Here is a 16,794-nt window from a genome sequence, read left to right on the forward strand (position 1 = left end):
TGTTACACCCTTTATATGTGTGTGCATGGTGGCATACGCTTGTCTTCCTAGCACCTGAGTCATTAAGACTGGGAGTTCCAGGCTAGCATGGGCTACAGTGTGGGCTATGGTTGTCTCTAAAATCAAAACAAAATGAACACGTGAAATCCATTGCTTTAAGGTGGATTTGTTGGCATAGTTTTTATATAAAGGTTTATGGTATTGAAGCAACTTTGTCATTATATGGGGAACACAAAAAGCCTGATAAAATGGTTAAGGGTATGGGTTCAGTGGTAAAATATGCCTGGCATGCTGGGTTCTAGTCCTAGTACTCCCAGAGGAGGATAAAGCTAATAGCATTTCTCAGCAAGTTAGGGCAACAGTCCCCGGCGATTCATTTGTGTAGGGCGGTCTCACGGAGAAGGGAAAGTGACAGACAGTCTTCTTCACGCTTGTCACATGGTAAGAGAATGCTGAGACAAAGTGTTAGGATAAATGGAGAGACGGCACAAAGGCTAAGGACACTGGCTTTTCTTGCAGAAATTCCAGGTTTGAGTCCCAGAACCCACATGGTGGCTCACTACCATCTGTAACCCCACTTCTAGGGATCCAACACCCTTTTCTGGCCTCCTTGAGGATCAGGCACACTTGGGGAGTACAGACATACATGCATGAAGGCAAAACACACCCTTACAGATATTAACAAAAAATAGGGTTATATTTTTTGTTATAATATTTGACAAAATATTCCTTGGTGGTACAGGCCTTTAATCCCAGCACTCTGGAGGCAGAGGCAAGGGAATCTCTGAGTTCCAGGCCAGCCTGGTCTATGGAGCAAGTTCCAGGACAGCCAAGGCTACACAGAGAAATCCTGTCTGGAAAAGCAAAACAAAAAACGAACAAACAAAACAAGACAAAATTATAAAAGGCCTAGCTATGCATGGCGGCTCACAACCTGTAATCCTAGCCCTCCAAGAGGCTGAAGCAGGAGAATTGCTTCAAGTTTGAGGCTAGCCTCGACTGCACAGTGAGTCAGCTCATCTCAAAAAAATAAATAAATAAAAATAAAAAACCAGAAGAAGGCAAACAAATGAAAACAGAAAGCAAATACTTTCTGGAAGTTTGTGTGGTGACGCACCCATGGGCTTGGAGTTACTGGTCACTAGCCAGTGGCTAAGAGCCCTGCCTCTTACGTAACTTGAAATATTTTCTTTCTCACTTTGGTCATTTAGAAAAAGGATCTTCCACCTGCAAAGTGCGCCCAGCCTGCACAGACAAGGATTATTTCTATACTCACACAGCCTGTGACTCTAACGGAGAGGTGGGTAGCACGCTTGGAGCCCCTCTTCCCCACTCTTTAGACTTGACCACTGTTCAGGCTCCAGTGGCCAGTGAAAGCCATTGGAGACACCCCCCCCACCGGCCTGCATGGTGAGCCCTGGCTAGCCAGGGGACAAAGGACATGGCTTCATTCATGCTTAGGTCAGGCACACCTTTTGCCTGTGTGTTTTCACTCAGTATTGACACATTCTCTTTTTTCAGACCCACTTCATTTTCTTTTGCTCAGTTTCTCCCATTTGCTCAGTTTCTCCCTTGGCCTCACCTGCCCATACATGCCTGCTGCCTTCCAAAGAGGTATTCAGTCTCATGCACTAGGCGAGATCAGAGCAAATCTCTTCCTACCTCCAAGTCTCTGGAAAATGGCCCAACTCAGTGTTTCTCAACATGAGGGTCATGACCCCTTTCTCAGGGTCGTCTAAGACCATTAGAAAACACAGATATTCACATTGTGATCCACAACAGTAACAAAATTACAGATATGAGGCAGCAATGGAACTAATTTATGGTTGGGGGTCCCCACAACATAAGGAGCTGGGTTAAAGGGGTTCAGCATTAGGAAGGTTAGAACCACCGGCCTAACTGGTTTTGGCTCCCAACCACCCTAGACCTGCCTCAGGAAACAGCCTTTCCTTTGTAGTCTGCCTTCTCCGGGCTGACAAACAACACTCGCTCGCTCGCTCGCTCGCGTGAACTGGCATGTCAGGGCTGAGGAGCAGAGATAACCGAGCTGCACCTCGCTCTCGAATTGCTCACAAGGATAGCAGGGAAGCTGGAGGAGAAAGGGGTCCTGGCTTTAGGGCAGTGGAGGTGATGGGTAAGGCCTGGGAAAGCCCCAAAGAGCAGAACAGGTTTAGGGAGCCAGAGAAATGGCCTTCATGAAAAGACTATTCAACAGTAGACAAATAATGAGAGGATTTGGGGGGAGGTTTTTGTTTGTTTGTTTTGTTTTGTTTTTTGTTTTTTTAAACAGAGTCTTACTCTGTAGACAAAGCTGGCCTAGAGTTTACAGAGCTCCACCTGCCTCTGCTTCCTGAGCACTGGGATTAAAGGTGTGCACTACCATGCTCAGCTAATAAAGAACTTTTTTTTTTTTTTTTAAAGAGTCCATAACATTTTCTGAAAACTGGTTACAAATTTGCTCTGTCACAGAATCCTCATTAAACACACCCTTACTCCTCTGAGCAGTGTTATTTAGCACACATTTTCTGTCTACAAACATGTGACCAGAATAGAATTCTCTACTTCTTCTGGAGTTTTCTTTCTGGCCCGAATCTCTGGTATCCTCCAGTGTGTCCTTGCTGGGGTCTGAAACAGTAGTTCTCAACCTTCCTAATGCTACAACCCTTTAATACAGTCCTCAGTTCCCGACCACAAAATTATCTCGTTGCTGCTTCATAAATGTACTTTTGCTACTGTTATGAATCTTCTTGTAAATATCTGATATGCAGGATATCTGATATGCAACCCCCAAAGGGGCCTTGACCCAAAGATTGAGAACCACCGGGCTAAATTCCATATGTGCTGAATCTTGCTTAACCTATTTTTTTGCAGACACAGCTCATGTACAAATGGGCCATGCCAAAAATCTGTGGCGAGGACCTCAAGGGGGCAGTGAAGCTTCCGGCCTCTGGGGTGAAGACCCGCTGCCCACCCTGTAACCCAGGCTTCTTCAAAACCAACAACAGCACCTGTGAGCCCTGCCCGTACGGCTCCTACTCCAATGGCTCCGGTAACAGCCTGCTGCCGTTGCCTATATCCTCTCCATCCTAATATTGGCTGTTGGGTAGGCCATGGGAATGCCCAGAGTAGCTAGCCGAATGGACTCTTTCCATCCACTAAAGGCAGTGAAGGACAGGCCAGTTTTGGGGACTAGACTCAGGGGCCTGTAGGTCAGGGTCAGATTTAGCGACTGTCCTGTCTTCCTCCTCATTGCATCTGCAACCATGAGTCTCAGGCTTCACAGCACAGATGTCCAGTATGTGGCAAAGATGCTAACTAAGACGACTAGCTGGACAGAGCTGGACCCTCTAAGTTAAGCTGCAGGAAGGAGCCAGGGTGTGGGGGATCGCGTACCCGCTAATACGAATGCATTTGATGATGACATGGGAATCAATGTGAAGATTGATGAGTAAGATTAAAAGCGACTGTTTTGATAAGCAAGGACAGTTGGCGCACTGGTCAGCGTGTCTAGTTTGAGCGTGTTAAATATGGTTCCAGTCCCTCCCACATACCTTCGCGCCACAGCGTCACCCCATCCGCTGCTTAGCTGCCGCTCCTCTGTCTGGCTCGGACTGTGGCTGTAAGGTTCCTCCTGGCTAACGGAGCTTGGCTTCTCCTAGATTGTACCCACTGCCCGGCAGGAACGGAGCCTGCAGTGGGATTTGAGTACAAATGGTGGAACACGCTGCCCTCCAACATGGAAACTACTGTTCTCAGTGGGATCAACTTTGAATACAAGGGCCTGACAGGTGACTGACTCCCCCACCTCACCTCACCCTCTGCTGCCCCCCCCCCCTGCACTCTCACAGGGAGTCATCCATTCCCTTGAGAGTCCCCCTGCTCCCAGCACACAGGCTGCCAATGCTTAGTTTCAGAGACAGAAACAGAGCTAGGAAACACATGGACAGGCCAGTCTCGGTGGCTCATGCCGTCATTCAGGAAGCCAAGGCAGGAGCATTACTGCGAGTATGAGGCAATAGTGGGTTCCAGGCTGGCCTCAGTGTGAAATCCTTCTCAAAACAACAAAAATATTAAAAAAGAAAACAAAAGGAGTCGAGGCAGAAGGATTGCCACAAGATCTGGTCAGCCTGGCCCACAGAGTGAGATCTTGTCTAAAAAGAGAAAGAAAGGGGTTGGGGGAGAAAGAGAGAAAGAGGGAGGATGGTAGATAGGAAGACAGGACATCAGTAAGGTAGTTGCCTGATAAGCACCTGGTCCGGATGCCTCTAAAGTGCCATCCAGTGCCCAACACCTGAGGGCGTTAACCCTTTTCCTCTCCCTTTCCAGGCTGGGAGGTGGCTGGTGACCACATTTATACAGCTGTTGGAGCCTCAGACAACGACTTCATGATTCTCACTCTGGTTGTGCCTGGATTTAGGTGAGGAATGTTAGGCCAGCGGAAGCCCAAGCCAGTGTGGCCCCATCCAAATCCCACGTACTTGAGAATGTGACAGAGGAGTAGACTCCTGAGTCGAGTTTCACTCGGGCATCCATCCAGAACAGTGGCGCACACGCAATGGGCCATGTTAACGGCCATTTTCTTAGTTACCGCCAAAGCCGTTAATGTTTTTTTTTTCTTTATACATTTTTTTTTTAATTTTTATTTAACTTTTATTAATTACACTTTATTCATTTTGTATCCCCCCATAAGCCCTTCCCTCCTCCCCTCCCGGTCCCACCCTCCCCCCTTTCTGCATGCATGCTCCTCCCCAAGTCTACTGATAGGGGAGGTCCTCCTCTCCTTCTTTCTGATCTTAGTCTATCAGTTCTCATCAGAAGTGGCTGCATTGTCAGGGTTCTAGGTTATCTCCACGGATAGTCTTTGGTTGGAGTATGAGTCTCTGGGAAGTTCCCTGTGACCGTTAATGCTTTTTAAATTCATTTTTATTTTGTATGTGTCTGAGTATTTGCCTGCATGTATGTATGTGCCCCATGAGAGGCCGGAAGTGGACACTGGGTGCCCTAGAGCTGGAGTGAGCCACCCACCATACGGAAATCAAACCCCAGGCTTCTGCAAGAGTGGCCAGTGCCCTCAGTTGCTGGGCAGTCTCTCCAGAGCCCCACCCCCGTCCCCACGCCATGGTGGTTAATTTTGAAAGTCAACTGATGAGATTTGAAATCACCTGGGAGACGTATCTCTAGGAGACATGTCAGGATGGGCATTTTGCAGGGAAGCTTAACCAAGGAGGGAAGAACTATCCCGGATGTGGGTTGAGGTCCTGGACTGAATGAAAAGGAGAAGGTGAATGGCGAATGGGGTGGGGTGGCAGCATTTGCGTGCGTCTCTGCTTCCTGACTCTGGATGCTCTGGGCCAACTCATGATCCAGCTGCCATGCTTCCCCGACATGTGGACTGTATCCCCTCGAACCATGAGCCAGAGTAAACACTTCCTCCCTTCAGCTACTTTTTGTCTGAGTGATGAGAAAACTAACTCATATACTGCCCATGCTGTGTTGGCCTACCTCGCTCCTCTCACTGATGGGCCACTTGAATCCTTCCTCCCCACAATAGCCGAGGGAGTTTTACAGACTTAAAAATGGTGTCACGGTGCCCTTTTTCAGTTCATTTATTTATTAGATTTATTTCTTTCACTTTGTGTATATGAATGTGTTTACATGGGCGTGTGTATCCAACTTGTGTGTGCCTATTATATCCCCTGGAACTGGGACTATGCATGGTTGTAAGCCACCACATAGGTGCTGGGAATTGAACCTGGGTCTTCTGCAAGGACTTTAAACCACTGAGCCATCTCTCCAGGCCATATATAGTTCCTATTTTACTTGAGGCAAGATGATTGAGCAGGATTGTTCTTACTGCATTTTATAAAACACATTCACATCTGGTGTACTGTTGGATATCAATGAGAGATAAAGAAGAAAGTTATCACTTCCATTTCTTTTTGTTGTTTGGTTTGGTTTTGCTTTTTTTGAGACAGAGTTTCTCTGTGCAGCCTTGGCTGCCTGGACTTGTTTTGTAGATCAGGCTGGCCTTGAACTCAAAGAGATCCGCCTGCCTCCGCCTCCCTGAGTTCTGGGATTACAGGAATGCACCACCGCACCTGGCTCAATTCCTTTTCTTAGCTGAGGGAGCTACACACTGACCAGGTCAAGGTCATATAGCTTGGGTGGCATAACTGAACTCAGCTCCCACTCTTTCCAACAAACTCCTAACCCAGGTCCTGTGTCTTAGTTAGGGTTTCATTTCTGTGAAGAGACACCATTGACCAAGGCATCTATTTCAAAGGCAAACATTAATTGGGGCTGGCTTACAGTTTCAAAAGTCTAGTCCATTCTCATCATGGCGGGAAGCATGACCTCTTGAAGGCATAGTGCTGGAGGAGCTGAGAGTTCTAGATCTTGATCCAAAGGAATTCTGCATTGGACAGAGCTTAAGCCTAGGAGACCTCAAAGCCCACCCCACTCCAACAGGCCTACTCCAACAAGGCCACACCTCCTAGGAGTACCACAGCCTGTACACCAAGCATTCGGACACATGAGTCTATGGGAGCCAGACCTATTCAAACCACCGCATCCTCCAAACCCTCAACTGACCCTTTCTGCTGCCCAGACTCTTCGAATAGCACCCCTTGGCCTCTGAGATGATTTAACCTATGTCTCGCAGACCTCCACAGTCAGTGATGGCAGACACAGAGAACAAAGAGGTGGCGAGGATCACATTTGTCTTTGAGACCATCTGTTCTGTGAACTGTGAGCTCTACTTCATGGTGGTAAGTTTCTTCTCTCAGCCAGATGCGGGGGCTTCCGTGGGAGGGCTGGCCCAGCCTGCGCCAACAGTGAGGCGGTACCATGGACACCCCTCATGGTGATTTCACAGAGCAAGGACCCAGAGTGACCACCAGGGACTCCATTGCACTTAACACGGGTCTGACTGGTGTGCTAGCCCACAGGACAGCGCTTGCTTCATGGAGCCATCATGCCTTCCTCCTTTGTCTATCCTGTGCTCAGGGCATGAATTCCAGGACTAATACTCCAGTGGAGACGTGGAAAGGCACCAAAGGCAAACAGTCCTATACCTACACCATCGAGGAGAACGCCACTGTGAGCTTCACCTGGGCCTTCCAGAGGACCACGCTCCACGAAACAGTGAGTTCCTCTCCATCAGGTGCAGCCTGAGAGCACAGGAGGATTCCCGGCGTGTGCTCGTGTGTGTGCTTCCAAGTCAACAATCCGGGAGCCCAGCAGAATGCTCGGTGTCGCCCTCTGAGGGCCTTTTCTAAATGACTCCCAGGGAAGACGACATTGGGTACCTTCAGTCTTCTGCCCTTCCATGCAGTCTCCACCATGAGCGAAGCCAGACCTGTGGCTATATTTTTTAGAATAATCACTCTGTCTTTTGGATTTTGAGACAGGGTCTTGGTACCTAACCCAGGCTGACCTGGAACTTGTAATCCTCCTGCCTTAGCCTTCCCAGAGATACTTATTTTCTTAACTCAAAATAATATAGATGTATTGCAGAAAACAAGATTGGCCTGAGCTATAAAGTAGACCCTATCTCAAACAAACAAAATCACTCATAATCCCGTTACCCAGAGATAACCCAGTTATTATCTTGGAGAGTGTGCACTCTCTTCCCTTCTCTCTCTCTGTCTCTCCATTCTGCATGCATAAGGTGCTCCCGCTCTCAATCCCCGCTCCTCATTCTCTGGTTTTTTAGAGACAGGGTCTGACAATGCAGTCCAGGCTGACTGCCTTCCCCGTTGAGGTCCTCCTGCCTCTGCCTCCTGAGTGTTGAGATTATTGGGTTGTGTGACCACACCCAGCCCTAGTCTTTCTTTTTAAGCACATGTTTTTTTTTTCTTTTACAAAGACCCCCTCTCCATATATTAGAAGAATCTCCTATAAATTTCCCATAATGCATAACTTTTAAAAAATTATTTATTTATTATGTAGACAGTGTTCTGCCTGCAGGCCAGAAGAGGGCACCAGATCTCATTATAGATTGTTGTGAGCCACCATGTGGGTGCTGAGAATCAAACTCAGGACCTCTGGGAAAGCAGCCAGTGCTCTTAACTCAGAGCCATCTTTCTAGCCCCAATGCACAACATTTTTACATGGAACTTAAAATGGGATAGTCTTATTAATGACGCAAAATACACCTTAAAAGCCATTATTCTTTTTTAAATTAAGCCCACTATATGTGTACTTATTTATTTACTTATTTGTTTGTTTGAGACAGGGTTTCTCTGTGTAGTCCTGGCTGTCCTGGAACTTGCCTTGTAGACCAGGAACCACGATGAAAAAAAGTGAGAAAGTTGCTTCTAGTGACTCAGTAGAAACTCTTGCCATGGGAGCCCGAGGACCTGTGTTTGATCTTTAGCACCCATGTAAAAACCAGGGCATGAGACAGTTCAGGGAGAGACCATGTCTCAAAAAAACAAGGTGGAGAGTGGTAAAAAAATGTGTGATGTCTACTTCTAGCTCCCACATGCTGACATATGTTTGTGCACATTCACATACACATATACACATGTACATAAGTGTATACATACAAGTAAATAAAGTGAAAATAAAAACAAATATTTGGGCCTGGAGAGATGGCTGAGTGGTTAAGAGCACTGCCTGTTCTTCCAGAGGTCCTGAGTTCAATTCCCAGCAACCACGTGGTGGCTCACAATCATATAATGTGATCTGATCCCTTCTTCTGGTGTGCAGGTGTACATGCAGATATACGTAAATTAAATAAATATTTTTTTAAAAAAGCAAATGTTTGTAAGAAACAATTATACCATGCTCTGCTCTTCCTATGGGTGCTGCTGCTTCAGGCCTCTTCTTTCTCTGCTTATCTTTCTTCATCTCCAGGGCAGAAAGTACACTAACGATGTTGCCAAGATCTACTCCATCAATGTCACCAACGTCATGGGGGGTGTGGCCTCCTACTGTCGTCCCTGTGCCCTAGAAGCCTCTGATTTGGGCTCCTCCTGCACCTCTTGTCCTGCTGGCCATTACATCAACCGGGATTCTGGAACCTGCCACCTCTGCCCGCCTAACACCGTCCTGAAAGCTCACCAGCCCTATGGGGCACAGGCCTGTGTCCCTTGTGGTCCAGGGACCAAGAACAACAAGGTACCAGCAGTCTGCCAAGCTTGCATGGGCGCTGGGTCCTAGATGGGGTTCTCGAGGGGCTGATACCCACCCCTTTCCCGCCCTCGGGTTGTTGTGGAGGACGCCAGCCAGGTGGGGACTGTGGGTGTGAGCTCTTAGCAGCACGTCTCGTCTTCCCTCCGTGGTAGGCAAGTCTCATCCTCAGTTGGTGGAGATTAGTGACCCTGTGGTCCAGAGGTTTGGTATCTGTGCAGAGACCTGGAGGGAAGCAATAGTAGGGTCTATGGCTCAAATTCAACCTGATATCATAGGAATCTAACCCCCTCTGTTTGGGGAAGGTGAGTCAAGCTTTGTTGGGACTTACAATTAATTGACATTGCTTCCCTCCATCCAACGGCTTCTCAGCTCTTGATAGAAAGATCTAGTATCAACACAGTGCCACTGCATGTCCAGTACAAGCCAGGCATGGCAGCACGTATCAGTAATCTCGTGCCTGGGAGGCAGAGGAGAGAGAGTCAGCCACTCGAGCTTATTTTTATCGACACAGCAAGTTTGAGGCCAGCTTAGAACTCACTAGACCCTGTCTCAAAAAAAAGCCAAAATCCCAAACAAGACAAAACCTCAAACAAAGTGAATAAAGGGTCTTAGATAGTCATTGACAGTTATAATCAGTCTGTATTTTTACTGGTCATACCAGATAGACATCTATCAGACTTCACTCATTTCTTTAAATATATTTATTTGTGAGACTGGGCCCCATGAAGTCCAGATTGACCTCAAACACTATGTAGTTCTGAGGGCGACCTCAAATTCCAGAACATCTTGCCCTATTTATCTTCAAAGTAAGTTCATTCATTCTAAGAGCCTCCCCCACCCCGGAGTCTTTAGGGCAGTGGTTCTCAACCTGTGGGTCGTGACTGCCAGGTGGGAGTAATGTATCAGATTATCCTGCATATCAGTGTAAAACAACGTATTAGAAAGAGAAGGTTGAGGGGCTGGAGAGACGACTCAGCCATTAAGAGCACTGTCTGCTCTTTCAGAGGTTCTGAGTTCAATTCCCAGCAGCCACATGGTGGCTCACAACCATCTATACTGGGATCTGATGCCCTCTTCTGGTGTGCAGGTGTATATGCAGATAGAGCACTCATAAGTAAAATATAAATAAATAAATAAATAAATAAATAAATAAATAAATAAATAAACAAACAGACAAACAAACAAATAAATAAATAAATCTTGGGCTGGAGGGATGGCTTAGAGGTTAAAAGCACTGACTGTTCTTCCAGAGCTCCTGAGTTCAATTCCCAGCAACCACATTGTGGCTCATAACCATCTATAATGAGATTTAGTGCCCTCTGCTGTGTATTGTACAGTGTATTGTATATGTAATAAATGAAGGAGAGGAGGAGGAGGAAGAAGAAGAAAAGAAAACCTTGTCCATAGACCACTTGGGCAGCTCTAGGTTTGACTTATACCACTATCTGGGAACCTGGGAACTTCAGAGTTCCACAGTGGAATATGTGTGCCACAGTAAATGACAGGTTTATGCAAATACTTTGAGACAATAGAACATTTAACAGACATGAACGAAAATTGCATCAAACATACTGGAACAGGAATCGTTGGCTACGATGATTAATGCAATAGTGGCATCAGCCCAAGGTTGAGTGGACAGTTGCTGGACAGACGTCCTTGTAAAAGTCCTCTGTGTATATATATAGGGGCGTCCTAACGGGAGTCTGCACACTGGTATTTTTGTCAGAGTCTTTCATGATAGACACCGCAGGCAATTGTATACAAACCCTCCTTCTGGCGCGTTCATCTTACACGTGCCACTAACTGATGACAAGGAGGGTCCTATCAGCATCCTGCCTCTTTCAATGTCCGCCTCAGTCTTTCTTCCTCCTCTTTCATTTCATGTAGGCTGGAGCATGGGGGCAGGGGAGGGGGCGGTCTGCTACACTCCACTGCAGCTCCCAGGCCCTTGGACCGCCTGCTGAGCCGGTCCTTCTCCCCGCAGATCCACTCTCTCTGCTACAATGACTGCACGTTCTCCCGAAACACTCCCACCAGAGTTTTCAACTACAACTTCTCAGCTCTGGCAGGCACTGTCTCTCTGACAGGAGCTCCGAGCTTCACTTCAAAAGGGCTGAAGTACTTCCATCATTTCACCTTGAGTCTCTGTGGAAACCAGGTAAGCTGTGCAAGCTAGCAGTGTGAGAACTGAAAAGCGGATTTGGAGGCCATAGATGAGCACAGGAGAAAGAACACAGAGTCCCCGAGGCAGCCGGAGAATGAAAGGATCGAAGAGGTTTAAATACTTGTAGCCCAGTCTCAGGCAGGGAGTTGGGAGAGGTAATGGCGGGGGGAATCTGGGGATGCTGTGTCTTTTTATTCCTGCTTCAGCCTCCCAAGAACAAGCTATACCTATATCTCCCTGGCTAGCCATGGTGAGGTTAATAAAGACTGGAGGAGGCAGGCTTTGCGCACAGAAGCAATCCCAGCCCTCAGAAGGTTGAGGCAGGAGGATCTGGAATTCAAGGCCAGGCTGTGCAGAGCAACTGTCTACACCCCCTCCCCCCACACCAAAAAAAAAAAAAAAAAAAAAAAAGCCTGGAGGAGAAGCAAATCTCCTTCTCTCTTTTGCTCTTTCACAAAACAGAAGGGAGAGGTTGAGAGTACGGCTGTCAGGGTTTCGGGGTTTAGCAGGCATAAAGGCCCATCGGATTCATTCCCCTAGAACCTCCGCCCCCTTCAAAACATCATCACAAACACAGATGTAACCATTATGAGTCCTTTAGTACCTAGCAATCCCACCTATTGGGGGCGGGGATGAGAGCGTGATCATTAGCTCTATGTCTGACTGGGCTACTTAGCAAAATCTCATCCCCCCCCCAAAAAAAAAATGCAGGAGATGTGATTGCTCTTAGATGTCCACCCTCAAGGATTTGGGGTCTGTTTGGACCTGTGGGAGTCTCTGCCCAGACAGTGCTTCCAAGACAGCACAGCACAACACCAAGGCAGACAAGAAGGGAACATGAGTCATCCCCCAATGTTCTAGTAAACGTTACTGGCTTCAGTCTAGGGGACGGGCCCAGATACAGAAGGGCCCTTGACCGGTTGCTTAGAACTACAAAACACCTGCTACCAGCACAGTATAGGTGACCCTAGGGAAACAAAATGCTGGGGACTTCTGGAGACCGTGACATACCTTTACCTTCTCCAGCCCAACCCCTGCCTTCAATCTCCATTCTACTGCAACACATGATAGGAAAGCTTAACTTTGAGATGTGAAAGAAACACTTCCTCTGTTCCCTTTTGGGACTCTTCTGTGACCGTTTGCTTTCTTCCATATCTTCCTTACCAGGGGAAAAAAATGTCTGTGTGCACAGACAATGTCACTGACCTCCGCATCCCTGATGGTGAGGCTGGTTTCTCCAAGTCAATCACAGCCTACATCTGCCAGGTGGTCATCATCCCCTCAGAGGTGACAGGCTACAAGGCTGGGGTGTCCTCACAGCCAGTCAGTCTGGCGGACCGACTTATTGGTAAGTAATCCAGTTGCCCTAAGTTTGCTTGAGCGTGTATGTCTCTGTGTGTGGAGGCTGATGGGCCAGAAGGTACGTGGCCCCGTGCGAGGGGCCCAACCTCCTGACCTCTGTTTTCAGTTCCCTTCCAAATGCCCCCGACATCGCTGTTAAGCCTTGGGTTCGCTTTTGCATGAGCCGCCCGGTGATACAGTGGAATGAGGGTTGGTGGCTGACAGGTCTTGAAAGCACTGAGGCAGTTGGCAGCTAAGGCTGCGATCAGGAACTAATTGGGAGCTCTGGTTGGACAGGGGTGTCGACAGACGCAGCTTTGGATGGAATCGTCTCCCCAGCTGAACTCTTTCACCCAGACACCTCGGGGATCCCGGATGTGGTCTTCTTTTTCAGGTGAGGAGGAGAGACCAGGCGGAAGCAAGTGAAACCTTGGACTCTCCCACAAAAATTACACACACCCCCTCACCCACCTCCTGTTTGTCAAGCCTGAGCCTGTGTGAGGTCTAGGGCTAACCAGTCATCGGAGTAAATGCTGGCTGTAAACTTGACCTGAGCTTTTTGCATATTACTGAGGACAGCAAACAGCAGGGTGGGAAGAAATATGGAGACTGCCACAGACTTCCCTGCCCCGGGAGGGGGGGTCCCCCAGTATGTGCTAGCCTTTTCTTTCTTAGCCCAGTGTATTGCCTCCTTGACCACATCTCCCTGGTCCCCACTTACCCAGTGAAGGAATCACCCTGTGTTGACTCCATATAGTGTGTCTGGAGGACAGTGGAGGGACCCCTCCCCTCACGGCGTTGCCTTTCACTGCAGATCCAACGATGTGACTCAGTCCTGCAGTTCCGGAAGATCAACCACCATTCGCCTCAGATGCAACCCAGGGAAAGCTGCTCCTGGCACTCTTCGGCTACCCAGGTAGGCCCTCGGGAGGGAGGGTGCACCAGCCACAGCCTGGATCTTCCTTGGACTCACCCCATCCCAAGACCCAGAGATTACTTAAAAAGAAAAAAAAAATCATTTTAGATCCATTTATAGGCTTTTGGGGGCATAGTCATAACCCCTAGATCTTAATTAAAAAGAAAAAAAAAGCTGGGTGTGGCGGTGCATGACTTTAATCCTAATACTTGGGAGGCAGAGACAGAAGGCCAAGGCACTTTTCATGTTACTGGGGCCATTATGCACTGGGAAAGGGAGAAATATGGAGGGTCTGTAATAGACCTATAGGAGATCCTATGTGCTTGCCTTCCCTTTTTTTTTTTTTTTTTTTTTTTTTTTGACTAGGCCAGCTCATTGTCCCCTTAACTAGATCTCCCTGACCTTCACTCTCACCATGTAGAGACTAAAGTTTGTACCCCAACTGAGGTTAATCTCAGGTACACAATGAATTCAAGGCCACCCTGGGATACATGAGATGCTATCTTAAAAAATAAAACAGGGGGCTGGAGAGATGGCTCAGAGGTTAAGAACACTGGCTGCTCTTCCAAAGGTCCTGAGTTCAATTCCCAGAAACCACATGGCGGCTCATGACCATCTGTAGTGAGATCTGGTGCCCTCTTCTGGTGTTCAGGTACACATGCAGACAGAATGCTGTATAAACAATAAATAATCATGAAAAAAAAAAAAAAAAAAAAAGAACCCAGACACACACACACACATACACAGCAAAACCCAGGGGCTCGGGAAATAGCTCGGTAGGGAAAGTGCTCAGTGCATAAGCACAAAGATCTAAGTTTGCTCCCTAGCACCTCAGTAAAATAACAAGCATACTCGGAGCTCACTGGCCAAGCCAACCTAGCCCAATCAGCATGCCCCAAACCCCCCAAAACAAATGGACATCTCCCGAGGAACAGTACCCAAAGTTGACTTCGACCTTCACGAGCACATACATTCACATGCACAGCACATGTCTATGCCTGGACTCCATCCCAACTACAATCCCACAATGAAAAATGGCCATTGTTAAATGTGGTGTGTCCATGGGGCGGACAGGAGTCTCCTAGGGGTTGGGAGCGTAGCCAGACATCTTAAATTGAGCTCTCATTTGATGTCAGCAGAAACAGGCAGCAAAATTGGAGACCAAACTCTCAAGATGGCCAAGTCATGGCCTTGCTATTAGTTTAAGTCCTGTCTGGGCTACAGAGTGAAACCCTGTCTCGGAAAAAAAGAGAGGAAGGAAGGGAGGGAGGGAACGCATGAGTGAGAGACAGGCATATTGGGGAGAGAAGATGAATTAGGCAAGAAGTGAGGCAGCCACCCAACCAGATCTTCCTACCAGCCCATCACGTGATAACTCGGTCTCCTTCCTTCTTTGCTAGCATGTGCTCTGATGGGACCTGCGATGGCTGTAACTTCCACTTTCTGTGGGAGAGTGCGGCCGCTTGTCCGGTCTGCTCGGCCTATGACTACCACACTTTTGTTAGCAGCTGTGTGGCCGGGATCCAGGTAGGTGGCCCCCTGCTTGGAAACATCACCAGGGGTGGGGGGGGGTATGAGTTCTGAGGTCCCTGTTCTTCTCCCCAACAGAAGACTACTTACATGTGGCGAGAACCAAAGATGTGCTCCGGGGGCATTTCCCTGCCTGAGCAGAGAGTCACCATCTGCAAAACGATAGATTTCTGGTTAAAAGTGGGCATCTCTGCTGGCACCTGCACTGCTATCCTGCTCACCGTCTTGACCTGCTACTTTTGGAAGAAGAATCAAAAGTACGTGTTGGGTGTTGGAGTCTGAGAGAGGTCAGGGTTGTTCGTGGGGAGGAAACCTGAGGATATTACTGGAAATTTTCTTTGAAGTTGGCTATTGATCCTGCCATTAGCCAGATACTTTTAAAGATAAGCATGCATTGTAGGCCTCGGTTATCTTCATTCTTGAGCAGAGATGGCTACCTAAAAATTGCTATTAGATTCTCTAAAGAAAAACCAAGCCAGATGAGGTAGTATATGCCTTCAATGCCAGTGCTTAAGAGGTAGGTCTCTGTGAGTTCAAGACAAGCCTGATCTACAAAGCAAGTCCCTGACAGCCAGGGCTACACAGAAAAACCCTGTCTCCAACCACTGACCCCTTCTCTCCCCATCCCACTGCCAAAAAGAAGGAAAGAAAGAAAAGAGTATCCTTGGGCTGAGGTTGTAACAGTGCTAGAGTACTTCCCTAATATGCAAGAGACCTGGGTTCAAAGCCCAGCAAAATAAGAAAATGTCCTTAATGTGCTGTTTTTATTAACAATGAAAAAGCAAGGTATAATGCTGCATGCCTGTAATCCCAACACTGGTGTGGGGGGAGGTAGAGGCAAGAGGAGCCATAGCTCAGGATCATCCTCCGGCTACATATCAGTTCTGGGATAGCCTGGGCTATATGAAACCCTGTCTCATAAAAAAAAAAAAAAAAACCAACCAAACAAACAAACAAATAAGGCATGACTTTACAGTGTCAATGTGTCTGTTAACCTTTGGTATCACTGAAACAGCCAACCTTGAAGAAAAAAAAGATCACTAAATTGGGAAGCAAGATCCCTTCTGTTCAGCTATCTGTCACGGCGTTTCACAAAGCTATAACCTTACCTAAACAAGAGGCATCTATTTGCAGCCCAGCCCTTCCCCTGGCTCCCACATTCTCATCGCTTGGTCTTCCGTTCCCTTGTTTCAGACTAGAATACAAATACTCCAAGTTGGTAATGAACGCCACCCTCAAAGACTGCGACCTGCCAGCCGCGGACAGTTGCGCCATCATGGAGGGAGAGGATGTGGAGGATGACCTCATCTTTACCAGCAAGAAATCGCTCTTTGGGAAGATCAAATCCTTTACCTCCAAGGTAGGGGGGGGACTAAAAGTGAACTGAGTATCAGCTTAGAGGAGGGGAGAGGACACTGGGACACGGTGTGGCCCTGCCCAACACAAGCCCTATACTGGGATCCCAACTCCCAGTACTGTTCTGGCCTCTCCTAAAAACTGCCACCTTCTTCCTTCTGTAGTTCACCTCAGTGCTCCCTTCCCTGGAGCGGAGCCTGCTCCTGACCAGGCTCCTTCCTTCCAACGTGTATTCTAGTGGGTAGATTATTAGAGTCTTTTAACTTCCACACGAAGTATTGAATCATCCGTGTGTAATAGTTACACACACACACACACACACACACACACACACACACACACACACACA

The 16,794-nt window shown here is 47.7% G+C and overlaps 1 protein-coding gene across 2 annotated transcripts in view; it reads left to right on the plus strand.

The window, feature by feature from the left end:
- Elapor1 (endosome-lysosome associated apoptosis and autophagy regulator 1) overlaps positions 1-16,794 on the plus strand; it is a gene marked incomplete at its 5' end in the record, with an annotated part of 32,520 nt that overhangs the window by 12,026 nt on the left and 3,700 nt on the right. For both annotated transcript variants that reach the window (XM_055619209.1, XM_055619210.1), the window contains 14 exon segments: positions 1,212-1,300; positions 2,872-3,049; positions 3,660-3,788; positions 4,327-4,417; positions 6,662-6,767; positions 7,006-7,143; positions 8,860-9,123; positions 11,123-11,296; positions 12,470-12,650; positions 12,941-13,037; positions 13,458-13,559; positions 14,960-15,086; positions 15,168-15,346; positions 16,284-16,449. In XM_055619209.1, the coding sequence (XP_055475184.1) occupies positions 1,212-1,300; positions 2,872-3,049; positions 3,660-3,788; positions 4,327-4,417; positions 6,662-6,767; positions 7,006-7,143; positions 8,860-9,123; positions 11,123-11,296; positions 12,470-12,650; positions 12,941-13,037; positions 13,458-13,559; positions 14,960-15,086; positions 15,168-15,346; positions 16,284-16,449 (2,021 nt within the window).

This window comes from Psammomys obesus, unplaced genomic scaffold, assembly GCF_907164565.1.
Source record: "Psammomys obesus unplaced genomic scaffold, mPsaObe1.curated_primary_1811, whole genome shotgun sequence".
Lineage (NCBI taxonomy): Eukaryota > Metazoa > Chordata > Mammalia > Rodentia > Muridae > Psammomys > Psammomys obesus.